Genomic DNA, 14,229 nt, shown 5'->3' on the forward strand with positions numbered 1-14,229 from the left:
AATGCGTTTCAACAAAAAAAATTATCGTTCATCGCATCGTCCTTCCGATTATTCCAACAAAAATTGTGATCGTCTAGTACTATTTGGGCTCACCTGGGCACTAGGATCACTTTTTACATTAAAAATAAATTGATTTTTTTTGGCCGGTCTTTTTCAAAAAAATTGTGCATTAAGGGGTTAAATGTTCAAAGTTTCATGAGGCAGGTGGCCGGCGGGATCTGACTTGAACATTATTTCTGTTTTCTGGCAACAGTAAAATGTATTTTGAATTAAATAAATTACATACATTCTTCTTTTTTTGTCGATTAATTTAATTAAAGAAAATTGTTTTGGACACCCAGTATAAATAATTATGTTACCGAATGTTTATATTACTAAATAAATTAAATAACCTTTGAAACGAGCTCGCACACGATCCCTATTCTTTTTTAAAAATCATTGATGACATCATGACACCAGATAGATGACGTCACTCGAATGATATGTATGCCAAAATATCATAATTGATAAGCATAATACCATTAGGACAGTATATTTTACGAAATACAGACAATACCATAAGGAATTTTAATACTTTTTTTTTGTTTTTAGAGATTTCTCCAAACTCAATAAGGATGACGTATATCACAACAATGAACTGGCATTCCGAGTAGCAGAGCAGTATTTGGGCATTCCAGCTCTGCTAGAGCCAGAAGATATGGTAGAGTATGCTGTACCTGACCGTCTATCTATACTCACATATTTGTCACAATTTTACCAGGCATTCGCAGTAAGGGAAGGTAAGATGCGCTTATTATAATATAGGCGAGCGGCAGCAACCCCTAAAATGGTATTATACCGACCACGAAAATCTACTTTCAGGTGAATGACGAATTTTGGTCTTTCTTTATGATTTTGAGCTGAGGTCGCCGAATTAGAATATGAAGTTAATTTTTATCTAAAATTGGTGGAACATATTACAAAAATCAAATTTTATACAAAAATGCGAAAAATCAATGTTGATGATTTTTCAACTTTAACTCGCTGTATATTTGGTTGATGTTAATATTTTCTTTCGAAAATTTTATTGTATGATCCTCGATGTATTTAGATAACAGTAAGTTTTGACCGAGATGTTTAAACAAGTTAAAAGAGGAGTTGTTAATTATTAAACATTTTGTCATCAGATTTCGTTAGTTTCATGTTTACATAAAAAAGTTAGGTAACAGACTTTTTAGTTTATAATTTTAACCAACATAGCATTAAAACGTGAGTCATGAAGAAGTTTTCTGGAAAATTTCAATTCAAAATATGCAACTTGAAAAAAAGTTATGTGACTTTATAGACGAATGGCACTCTCCCCAAAAAAACGCTTATTTCTCGAGATAATGACCACGGTGTGGTGAATTGCTAATTTTGGTCATACTTCATTTTTTTAAAGTGCTGAAAACGAAAATGAGGTTTATTTTGAATTTGAAGTGGAGGAACATGGTCAATATCGCAATTTTGCCCTAAAAATAAAAAAAAAATGAAATTACGTTTTTCTTAAAATTAAAAGTTTCACCATTTTTTTTTTCTATAAAACGTTTTGTTCTTTGTACTGTATATTTTAACACAAACTTAATTAAAAAGCTAAATTTCAAATTTTGTCACCAAACTTTTGCGATTAAACTTTGTAATTCAGGAATTTTCACCTTTTACTTTAAAAAATTCATAACTTTTATTGTAAGAGTGAGAGATTAAAACTGGCCCCATTGTCTTCAGAAAGGTGAGAAATATATACTCTAAAAATTTTAGAAAAAAAAATATTAAAATGGAACAGAGTTGTAGCGAGTTAAACGCAAAAAAAAAACGTTAAATGCATTTTTTTTTTCATTTTTAGGGTAAAATTGCGAGTTTGACAATAGTAGGGGAGGAAAGTATGCTAAATGTGCAGTCACTCGAGCGCTTTGGGGACCTATTGGGTTGTGAAGAGTAGGTTCTAAAAGCAAAAAAAGTTATAAAGTTTTCCATTTTAGTGGGGACTAGTCCATTTTTAATTTAATTTTCCATTTCCAACAATCGGTTTTTTCCGATTATAGCGCCATCTATCCATAATTCGAAAAAATGTTTCAAATAAAAGTTACTTATTTTTACGTAAGGAATCCGAATCTGCAATAAAAAATGGGGGCTCCTATTTAAGATTTTAAAGTAACCCCCCACCCCACATCCGTAGGGGGTCCTGTTTGGTGCCATTCGATAGATTTTTCAACCATATTGAATAAGTGTATTATTCAGTTTTTCGATCTGATGTTCATTTCGCGAAATATCGCGGGATTCGTATTTAAAATTTTAAATTTACCCCCATCCCTCTCCGTGGGCAGTCGTGTTTGGTATCATTCTATAGATTTTTGACAAATATTGAGTACGTATTTTTTAGTTTTTAGATCTATCGTTCATTTCGCTAAATATTCGCTTTTTTCTTGTGAAACTTTGTGACTCACCCATTTCCTTATGCCCCGTCCAAATCGTCAGATTTTTGAAATATACAGTTTTGCATGTACTTATTATTAACTTATCTTAATCTGACGATTTCGAGTTTTTCTAAAGATATATTTTTTTTCGACCGCCCCTTAACGAACTACCCTGTGTTTAGAGCCAATATATGGTAGTGGTACATCTACAGGGTACCAGGGTTCTCCCATATGATAATCTGACGCGCTCTCGAGTTACTGCAAAAATCCCCGCTTGGGCTCCCCTACCACAGTGTACATAAAGTAAACATGAAACTAACGAAATCTGACAAAATATCATTGTGGACAAATTTAATTTTTATCTAAATACTTCGAAGATGACACGGTAATCAAAAGGAGATGTTTACAGTGACCAAAGATACAGCAAGTTAAAATTGAAAAATTATCAAAATTGATTTTTAGTCCTGTCGCCAGGGGGGTACAACGGCCTCCTTAATTCAGATGGACTTACCCAAGTTTTTTTATGTATTTTGACCCGTAGAACACGAAATTTTTGGGTAACAGTTGATCCGGATGTCGATAAGGTTGTTATAAACAAAGAACTTGAGGAATTACATAACAGCGATTTTTCGCAAAACAAAACATTTTTTGTATTTTATATTTTTTGGGTGATTCTCAGCAAAAAATGGTCTTACAAGTTTTTTCGTAGGATGCATAGTTTTCGACATAAACGCGGTTGAACTTTCAAAAAATCGAAAAAGTGCAATTTTTGAACCCGTATAACTTTTGATTAAAAAATAAAATGGCATATCTGCTTACTGCATTTGAAAGTTCACGTCAATTTCTATCGGTTTTGATTATTTTCATTGCTAAAAATTAAGTTTTTATTTGTTAAACAAAGCCATAAACACAGTGTTTCCCGTGCCCAATGCATGCGTTTTAGAGCCGGTTGTTCGAACGCTAATCAACAATGATCACTATCAAATATTTAATTACTGTCACCAACTGTCAATGTCAACTTTGATTGGGTTGCTGAAAACATAATTGATTATAATTATGAGATTAGTTAATCAATTAACATAACAATTATTAACATAATTGATTAACTAATTTCATAATTGTAATCCATAAATTATGTTTTCAGCAACCCAAACAAAGTTGACATTGACAGTTAGTGACAGAAATTAAATATTTGATGATGATCATTTTTGATTAGCGTTCGAACAACCGGCCCTTAATGTACGTAATCTACGTAGAAGCGCCTACTCGTTCGATTTCAAAGTGAGAAATGCATTGAAAACATCATTCAATCACTATGTGTTTATAGCTTTGTTTAACAATAAAAAAAATTAATTTTTAGCAATGAAAGTAATCAAAACCGATAGAATTTGACTTGAACTTTCAAATGTGGTAAGCAGAATTGCTATTTTATTTTTCAATCAAAAATCATTCGGGTTCAAAAATTGCAATTTTTCGATTTTTTGAAAGTTCAACCGCGTTTATGTCGAAAACTATGCATCCTACGAAAAAACTTGTAAAAACATTTTTTGTGTAAAATGACCCAAAAAATACAAAAAAATGTTTTGTTTTGCGAAAAATCGCTGTTATGTGATTCCTCAAGTTCTTTGTTTATAACAATCTTATCGACATCCGGATCGACTGGTACCCAAAAAATTCGTGCTCTACTGGTCAAAATACATAAAAAAAACTTTGGGTAAGTCCATCTGAATTAAGGAGGCCGTTGTACCCCCACTGGCGACAGGAGTATTTTCGCATTATTACTTAAAATTTGATTTTTGAACATGTTCCACCAAATCTAGATAAAAATAAATTTCATATTCGGATTCAGCGATCTCTAAAACATAAAGATTGACCAAAATTTGCTATTCACCTTTCATGGTCGCTTTTTCGATTTCTAAGCGTCAAATTGGGGGTGTGACGCTCGCCTAATATGTTACTTTATAATTTTTCACCATCTGCTAAATTACCATTCACCGTTTAAATTACTTTTTCCGCTAAAAGGTTGTAGTTGACCCGGCATTCACTTCTCTGAATTCTTCTTGGGATTATTTAAAATTGAAATAATCCAGAAATTAGTTAATGATCTAATAATTTGCGTATGGATGCACTTTGACGGGACGGGACAGCGATTTTTGCCGCGAGACCGTACTTTGTCTGTTTTTCAATGTGCCGCCAGTAAGTTGTCATTTCATCGTTTTCGAGGTCTTCCTACTGATCGTCTTCTTATTGAGGAACAATCTATCGCCATCTTTATTACTCTATTTGTTATTATTCTTACCCAATCCATATGTTCTCTCCACTTTTCATCTCCGTCGTATATCTGTACTTCTAGTTCTATCCCATAGTGACTGACCATCGATTTTTCTAAGGATTTTTATCTCTGCTGTTTCTAGCTTTCTGTTTGTCCTCTCTGTCAGGTCGTGTGTCTGCAGTGTATGTAATGATTCGTCTAATAACGGATTGTAAAATTTGCCTTTCATTTCTTTCCCAATATTTTTATTTCTAAATAAGTACTGTTTCATTCAGATACCCTAGGCCCTACGGTTCTGTTTGCTCCATTCGGCATTCGCTTGATCTTCCGCTTCTGTTTCGAGCTTTCCGTAGCTAGATAGTGTGATGCCTAGATATTTCGCCGCCGCCTACGAAAAGTATAACTCCGAAAAATGCCGTTAAGAGTAGAACTTTCAATGAACGCCGCGAAAAATATTATTTTCGATTATATGATTGTGAAAATTATAATTCCTCATAAAGTGTTAGCGAAAAAATTTATTTTTTGAGAAGTATCGGCAAAAAACATTATTTCTGTTTGTGGGTCCACGAAAATTATAATTAGTAAAAAGTTCTCAGAAATAATTGTTTTCGTCGGCAGAAACAGAAACGGAAATAATTGTTTTCGTCGGCATCTATTATGAACTAAATCTTTCCATTATAAATATTTTAGGAGTTATAATCTTCGCGGACACGCATATAAAAAAATTGTAATCGCGAATACTTATCAAAGAGTTGTTATTTTCACTGGACATGTATTAGGAATCACATTAATCATAGGTACCAGCGATTTAAACTCATCACTTGTACTATTATCTGACCCTCCAACTCGTATCTTCTTAGTAGATTTGCTGTTATAACCATGCATTGTGTCTTTGTTGGAGAAATTAACATGTTAAATTTCTGGCGGTTATATTAGACTAGTGCAGGCACTGGTGCAGTACACATCGTAAATAATCTTCACTGTTAGAGATAATGGTGCATCGTCTCCATAGCAGATTATTTTAAGTTTTTTTCCCATTTGATTCCGAAGACTCCGGGAATTCCTCTGTCTTATCCGATTTGCCAGCTTTAATTGGGTCAGTTAGTTCTTCTACTTTTACTTTTATTTTGTTCTGGTCCGGTAGATATATCCGATCCTTTTTATTTATTCCTAGAGGTATATCTCTTGCGTACAATAATAAGTGGATAACGTCGTTTAATTTGACCCTGTTAAATGCCTTTTGACATCAAATACAAATACCTCTTGTAATTACTGAAAAATGGACTCATGATTAATTATATTACAAAAGTATAGAATCAACTTAATTCATTTTATTTTTAGATATAGCAAAGTACCTTTGCTATATCTATATTAAAATAAAGGCATATCTTCTATACAGTGTCAATTTGAAAAGGCACCACCCTCTATCATTTGGTCCCTAGAGAAAATCTAAAATATGCAAAAACACGTCAAATTTATCTGTGAGGGGTACATCTTGTAGACCAGTTTTCAACTACATTACATCAACCCCCTAGCGGGGGCGGACACACCCCCCAAAATCTTTAATGGAAAGGGGGATTGAGTGATGCCTCATTTTACAGGTCGTTCAACTACCACCATTTTCAAAAATGCCACATATATTATATATTTCTCTTTAGTATTTTTGGAAACCAAATTTTTGTTTGAGTATTGAATTCCAAATTGATTTTTTTTTGGTATTATTTTAGTATTTTGATTATTTTTTGGAGTATTTTTGGGAAATAAAGTAAAACCGTAAAGATATTAAGTACCGAGTTCAGAACGCCAAAATAGGCCAGGGTAATAAGACAAAAATATACCCTGTTCGTGACACTTCAGCAGCCAGGGTACTGAAGCGTTTTTTCGACAAGTAATACCTTTAGGAACAAATTGTAACTATTTCCTGCGTAAGATCTGGCGGCCATTTTTATTTATAGACAATTAACTGTCAAAAAATGTCATTTTTCCCTTTTTTTTTTCAAATCAATGGAAAACAGTGAAACTTATGATTTTTTTGGTACAAATATCTTATGGAAAAGGCTTTAAAATGACATATTACAAAGTTTGATATACTCATTTATTGTTAATATAATTGCGAAAAAAGGTCGGAATTGCAAAAAAAATTACTTTCGCAATAACTGTTGTAAAAATTAGTGTACAGGTTTGAAATTTTTGTCAAATGAGGGTTCTTTAGTGCTTAATATGTGATAAAAATTTCAAAGCGATTCATTCAATTGTTTAAATTTTATTCGAATTGTTTATCTCAGAGAGCATTTTTTTGCAATAACATAAGTCAGAAAAAAATGACGTTAGAACCATTCCACGCTGTCAAATGGAAGAGCATGAGCTATGTTTTCAACTTGGTTTAAAAAAAGCGAACAAAAAATGCGTTTATTAGTAATAAATAATTATGCAAAAGTATCGTAAATCTTTTCTTATAAACTTTTTGGAGAACTTTTTCCAAAAAAATTAACTTTTTTACCCTGTTTTAACTGCACAACTACCAAATAATGTTATTTATATCATAATTGATAAAAAATTGTAATAAATATATATAATTTCTTATATAACAAAATAAAAAGTTTATAAGGAAAGATTTACGATACTTTTGCATAATTATTTATTACTAATAAATGCATTTTTTATTCACTTTTTTTAAACCAAGTTGAAAATATAGCTCATTCTCTTTCATTTTACACCTGTGGAATGGTTCTAACGTCATTTTTTTCTGACTTATGTTATTGCAAAAAAAATGCTCTTTGGGATAAACAATTTGAATAAAATTTAAACAATTGAATGAATCGCTTTGAAATTTTTATCACATATTAAGCACCGAAGAACCCTTATATGACAAAAATTTCAAAGCTGTACACTAATTTTTACAATAGATATTGCGAAATTAATTTTTTTTTTGCAATTCCGACATTTTTTCGCAATTATATTAACAATAAATGAGAATATCAAACTTTGTAATACGTCATTTTAAAGCTTTTTCCATAATCTCAAAGATATTTGTACTAAAAAAACCATAAGTTTCACTGTTTTCCATTGATTTGAAAAAAAAGGAAAAATTGCCATTTTTTGACACTTAATTGTTTATAAATAAAAATGGCCGCCAGATCCTACGCAGGAAATAGTTACAATTCGCTCTTATAGGAATTACCTGTCGAAAAAACGCTTCAGTACCCTGGCTGCTCGAGTGTCATGGGAAAAACCTTATTACCCTGGACTAAAAATGTTTTGGAGTGTTGAGTCCAAGATTTTTCCAAAAGTACTGAAAAGAAAAACATGGATGGATGCAAATTGCCCAAGATAAAGAGGCATGGAAGAAGGAAGAGGATGCCTATATCCAATGATGGATGTTTAGGACTCATTAGATAGATAGACTGAAAAGAAATAAAATGTATGTGGTATTTTTGAAAAGATAGTTGTGCAACCTTTAAAACGATGTATCACTCAACCCCTCTTTCCAGTAAATATTTTGGGGTTTGTGCCCGCTCTCGCTAGTGGGTTGATGCGATTTAGTTGAAAACTGGTCTACAAAATGTCCCCCTCACAAATAAATTTGACCCGTTTTTGCATATTTTGAGATTTTCTATAGGAGCCAAATTATGAAGGGTGGTACCTATTCAAATTGACACAATGTATTTTACCAGTTATCTCCTAATTGACCTTCACTAAAAGGCACAATACGTAAATTTAAAAAAAATAACGAAAGCTTATTAACACTGACACAAATTCAACAAATGATTTATTTCGATCGTGCTCTGCCTCGTGGCAATTAATAATCATAATAATAATATAGTGAGCAGACTAAGAAAAAGAGATAGGGAGATAGGATCTTTGTTAAAATTAACGCCCCCTTAAGACGCAATTTTAATTAACACTTTGACCGAAGTTCGTATAATCACGACTTGAATTGTTAGCGAGGCCCACATTCGTTCATGACATAATTCATGTGTAATGGGTCGGGCCAAGTAAAAACAACTTAAAATGTAAAATATCCGGCCATGTTTGACATTTCTTAATGAAACACCGAAAACTACATTTGGTTAATACAAAAAATGTAATCACATTTTGTTTAAATACACTGACCCGCAAAATTGACCAGACACTAATTGTTTATAATGTACACTTACGCAATTTCCTAAATCTGTTGTCCGATGTGAGTGATTTTTTAAATATTTTATAGCCTTATTCTTTAAGAATGTCGCTGTGATAATGTTGTTGCTAGACAAAGAAATTGTCATTGTATACCGGGTGTACCAATCAAAGTTTTCCAACAGCCTGTGGAATATTCTAGCATTTATCAAATACTAAAAATAAAGCCCAACTATAGTCTCAGGTTTTCTTAACATCTTGTTTTTTTATTCATTTGCTTATGTTGGATAATAAAAAGTTAGGTAGGTACTTTAACCCTTTTTAGACGGACTTTTTTGTTTATAACAGATGGTGAATAATTTGTTTTTAGGATATATTGGGGCAAAAAATAGACAAAATAAAAGTTTTTTTGTATTATATTTTTGTAATTGTTATAAAAAAGGTGGTACCATGTGGAAACACTAGGCCACAAACGAAAAAATTATTTAGCGTGAAATGGAATGAAACAATTTTTTTTAGCGTCAGATCCATCCGATGGGATATCTCTTAGTAAATTATAAGCGTACTAAGTTATCTTCGCAGTTAATAAAGTCTCAATACGGTAATACATATATAAATACATCTATTTATCAACAAATTAACATAATACCTATCTTTTATCAGTAGCAAAATGTTCGTTTATTTACAGCAATAAAATAACCTCACTGTCATCCACTTGTTAGCGCACCAAATGCATGATGTACAATGTACACTATGCTATGCATAATTGCTCCCAAAAATTTGTAATCGCGTAATCGGTGAAATACAAGACGTATACATTGCATTCCGTCCGGTGGTCCCAGTGTACGATTACTCGGGCAGTAACAAAAAAAATTGTTTAAAGGTGGTTCCACGGTGGAGCCACTAGACCCCAAAGGGTTAACAACTAGCCATGTTATTCATCAATACAGGGTTCTAAATATTACCCGTCATACGCCAATAGTAAACATAAAATTCTTAGTTGTATGTCAAGAAATGCGAAATAACTACCACTTAAAATCCACCAAATTTCATTTGCATATATCAACCGGTTTTAGAGCAATAAATAATCATCAGTTTGTAAGAAAAATTTCAACATCCCATATCTCGGAAATGAAGCATTTGCGGACATACGTTTATAAAGCAAACTGTCATTTCTTTTCGTGCCCCTTAAAATTTGTCGCACACCCTGTATTGATGAACAACATGGCTAGTTGTTAAAGCAAAAATCTAACTTTGTTATTATCCAAATAAGCGATTGAAACAAAAAACAGAAGAAAACCTGAGGCTATAGTTGGGTTTTAATTTTAGTATTTTATAAATGCTAGAATATTCCACAGACTGTGTAGAAAAAAACACAGTTTGATTGATACATCCGGTATACAATGACAATTTGCCTGTCTAGCAACAATATTATTACAGCGACATTGTTAAAGAATAAGGCTATAACATATTATAAAATCACTTAAATCGGAGAACAGATTTATCAAAAATTACCCATTTTTAAGGTGGTGCGTTAATTTCTTGAGTAGTGTGTATCTAAGAATTAATTTGTTCTTGTCTTTTGTTTGGTCCCTAACAACGATTAAAGTCGAGAGAAAATTCAAATTATAGCAGCCAGTCCAAAGCGCGCCCTCATTGGTCGTGACGTCATAAAGTTAAAAATGTTCAAGTTCCGCGCCACTAATTCGTTACGTTTGATATTCCTTTACTTGTTATAGTCATTTTATGGTGTATCTCAGTTTTAGAAATCTTGAGATAGTTGCTGCGAACTATATTTCATAATATTTCAGTGTGTTTGTTAAGACATTTTTTTAATGACCGAAGAGGGTTTTTCTAAAGGTCAGTCTGATAACTTACCCATTATGAACAAACAATTTTATTATTATGATAAGTGTAAATATTTTAATTTTTTAGTAAAAACAGTTCCACAAATATATTGTATATGTAAATATCATTCAATCTGTACATCTACCAAAATATACCAAAAGCTCTATTTTCTTTTTGTTCAATATACACTTGATTTATTAAAAAAACTATTAAGCAGACAACATATATTAAATACTTTCATTAAAATTAGCTTCACATACATGAAGGAACTAAAATGTTTTACTCCATTTCTTCTCGACTGGTAATATAATAAATATTTTATTGGGGGGTTTTAATGGTTGTACTTTTAAACAATTGTACTAAACAACACTTATAGTATTTACTTTTATTTTCCATAGTAAACACACGCACAATTCAATACCATCTCTTGATGGTATTGTTAACAAAATGGTTTATACTTTTATACGAGACAGGGGATCTGTCTTTACAGAATATTTGGTGACGTCACAAGTGTTCGCGCGCTTTTTCGGTCGTTTGAAATGATCTAAATACACAGAAGATTTTAAATTTGTATTGCTTATCTGTATATTAAAGTTATAATGAGTTTTTGAGGCGTGGAATTTTGGAAATCTTATTTTTAAACGAAACTGAACATTATTATGTAATAAAATAAAAATGTAGAAGCTCCCTGTTAGTTTTCTGTATAATAGTCCAGAGTAATAAGGATTTTCTCGGGACACTCAAAGATCCAGGTAGCTGACTACTTTTTTAGTTATTGTAGATCTATAGGAAGAAAACCTACCTGTTTCCTGTCTAGAGTTCGCATCCGTTTTTAATTATTAACACTTTAGTGCAAAAATCGCGATTTTTTGCACTCCATTCAAAAGCTAAATAGTTGACATAAAATTACAAAATTCAGCTTTTTATGACATTGAAAAACCTTCAAAATGCCGATTTTTGAAAGTTAAAAAGTTAATTTGTTGCTACGCAAACTGCAAAATAAGTGAAAATCGTTATTTGTTAATAACTTTTACTAAAACTACCTTAGAACTTTAGTGTTTTACCCAAAGTTGGGTATTGGCGTACTTAACAAACCTTCAAAATTTGAGACCGATCCATTAATTAGTTTAAGAGTTATTCTATTTGTTTATCCCAGAGACCTCTATTTTGCAATAAGATAAGACAGAAAATAATGAAAATAGGGCAATTCTGAGTATGTCAAATGAAAGTAGAAGAGTGATAGTATCAAAATGTATTAAAAAAAGATACAAAAAATAATTAATATAGTCAAAAATACTAATGCCAAATTTTTGAAATTTTGTAGTTTATAAACATTTAGAATAACTTTAAAAGTGTTGTCCGTAGAACCAATCTTTTTAATATATTCGAAAAGATAGTATTTTAACACGAATTTTTAAATACAAAAATTTAGCCTGGTTTCATTTGGGACAAAGTTAGCCATATGTTTTTTTTAATTCCCGGCCAATTTGTTTATAATAATTAAGGAATCTCATTAATGCCATTTTAAAGAATGGGATTTGTATTTTTTCTTAAAAAATTTGCACAAACATTGTACCTGCACAGCACACTCTATGATTTTTCAAAAATGTAATTCAACCGATTACTATGGAAAACCTACAAATCCACCGAGTTAAAATACCGAAAAAGCAATTTCAAACGAATATAATTTTCTGTATCTCCGGATCAACTCAATGGATTTTGATCTTTCTTTTTTTAATTTGTATGTAATTTCTACGTACATTACAAATATGCAATTTGTTCATAAATTTATTAATTAATAAACAGCTAATGTCTTTAATTAATTCTTGAAAAATACTTTTTTTACAAAAATCTATTTTTTTAATCATAGTATCGTTAATGATCATAGAAAAAGTTAAAGTACACTTTAATAAATAAATGATTTTTATTAGATAATTATTTATTGAAGATAATTTATTTATTAAAGTATACCTTTACTTTTTGTATGATTAATAACGATAGTATGATTAAAATCATGGATTTTTGGGAAAAATTATTTTTTCAAAAATTGTTTAAACAAATTAGACCGTTTTTCTAATTAATAAATGTCTAGACAAATTGCATATTTGTAATGTATATAAAAATTACATACGCATTAAAAAAAGAACGATCAAAATATATTCAGTAGATCCCGAGATATAGAAAATGATAGTAGTTTTAAGTTGCCTTTTTTAGTTTTTGAACTTGTGCATTTGTCGGCTCCCAGCTCCCCTTCACTTACCACGACTAGTCACCAATTGAACTACATTTTTAAAAATTCGTGTAAGGTACCAGCTTTTCTAATATGTAAAATGATTTTTTCTACGGACAATATTTTTAAAGTTATTCTAAATGTTTATAAACTACAAAAATTTAACAAATTTGGCATTAGGATTTTTGACTATATTTGATAATTTTTTTTTATCTTTTTTTAGTACATTTTGATAGCATCAGTTTTTTACTTTCATTTGGCATACGCAGAATTGCCCTATCTTCGTTATTTTCTGTATTATGTTTTGCAAAATAAAGCTCTCTGGGATAAACAATGAGAATAACTCTTAAACTAATTAATGGATGGATCTCAAGTTTTGAGGGTTTGTTAAGTACCCCAATACCCAACTTTGGGTGAAACACTAAAGTTCTAAGGTAGTTTTAGTAAAAGTTATTAACAAATAACGATTTTCACTTATTTTGCAGTTTGCGTAGCAACCAATTAACTTTTTAACTTTCAAAAGTCGGAATTTTGAAGGTTTTTTAATGTTCTAAAAAATTAAATTTTGTAATTTTATGTTAACTATTTAGCTTTTGAATGGGGTGCAAAAAATGGAAAAAATCGCGATGTTTGCACTAAATTGTTAATAATTAAAAAACGGACGCGAACTCTAGGCAGGAAACAGGTAGGTTTTCATCCTATAGGTAGGTATACAATAACTAAAAAAGTAGTCAGCTACCTGGATCTTTGAGTGTCCCGAACATGGTCTATTTCTAGCTTATTACCCTGGAGTATAATAAATATTTTAATTGTATGTATGTATGTTAATATTTTACGAATGGCCTGTGGTTTACCTTATCCTAGTATAAAAGATGACTAACTCTCTTTGACAAACAGGTGTATTCATTTGATTCTATTTAGGGGAATGTTGATATATTAGTATTCAGTATTTCACAAACAGCAAAAACTCATGAGAATGTTAGTGACACAGTTTCGCAGTTGCCCATTCCCTTATATGTTTTCTACACACAATAAAACACGCCGCATTCGATTTGCAAATTGAGAAACGATGATCCCAGATGGCTTAATATCTGAGAAATTTCGCAATGCAGAGCCAGGATGGCTTTTGCGTGTTGACAAATAATGAATGGGCTCGTTAAGAACGTGTTCCGTAATGTAAAGTGTACAACAATCTTAGGATTATGATGAAAATACTTAACATCAAGTACTCTTAACAAACTAGTAACGTGCAAAGTTACGAATATTGGGTACCTACTACTTTGTTTTGTAACGCTATTGATGAATAATGATCATGTAAAGTGTAAAGG

At 31.3% G+C, this 14,229-nt stretch overlaps 1 protein-coding gene across 4 annotated transcripts in view; it reads left to right on the forward strand.

Annotated features, from left to right (window-relative positions):
• Positions 1-14,229, forward strand: part of LOC126879616 (MICAL-like protein 1) — a 386,924-nt gene that overhangs the window by 227,009 nt on the left and 145,686 nt on the right. For all 4 annotated transcript variants that reach the window (XR_007696158.1, XM_050642786.1, XM_050642788.1 and 1 more), the window contains one exon: positions 592-779. Coding sequence is in view for 3 of the 4 variants with exons in the window: in XM_050642786.1 (XP_050498743.1) it covers positions 592-779 (188 nt within the window). In the remaining variant the exon portion in view is untranslated. The remainder of the gene's footprint in view (positions 1-591; positions 780-14,229) is intronic.

Source organism: Diabrotica virgifera, chromosome 2 (genome assembly GCF_917563875.1).
Source record: "Diabrotica virgifera virgifera chromosome 2, PGI_DIABVI_V3a".
In the NCBI taxonomy this organism is placed as follows: Eukaryota; Metazoa; Arthropoda; class Insecta; order Coleoptera; family Chrysomelidae; genus Diabrotica; species Diabrotica virgifera.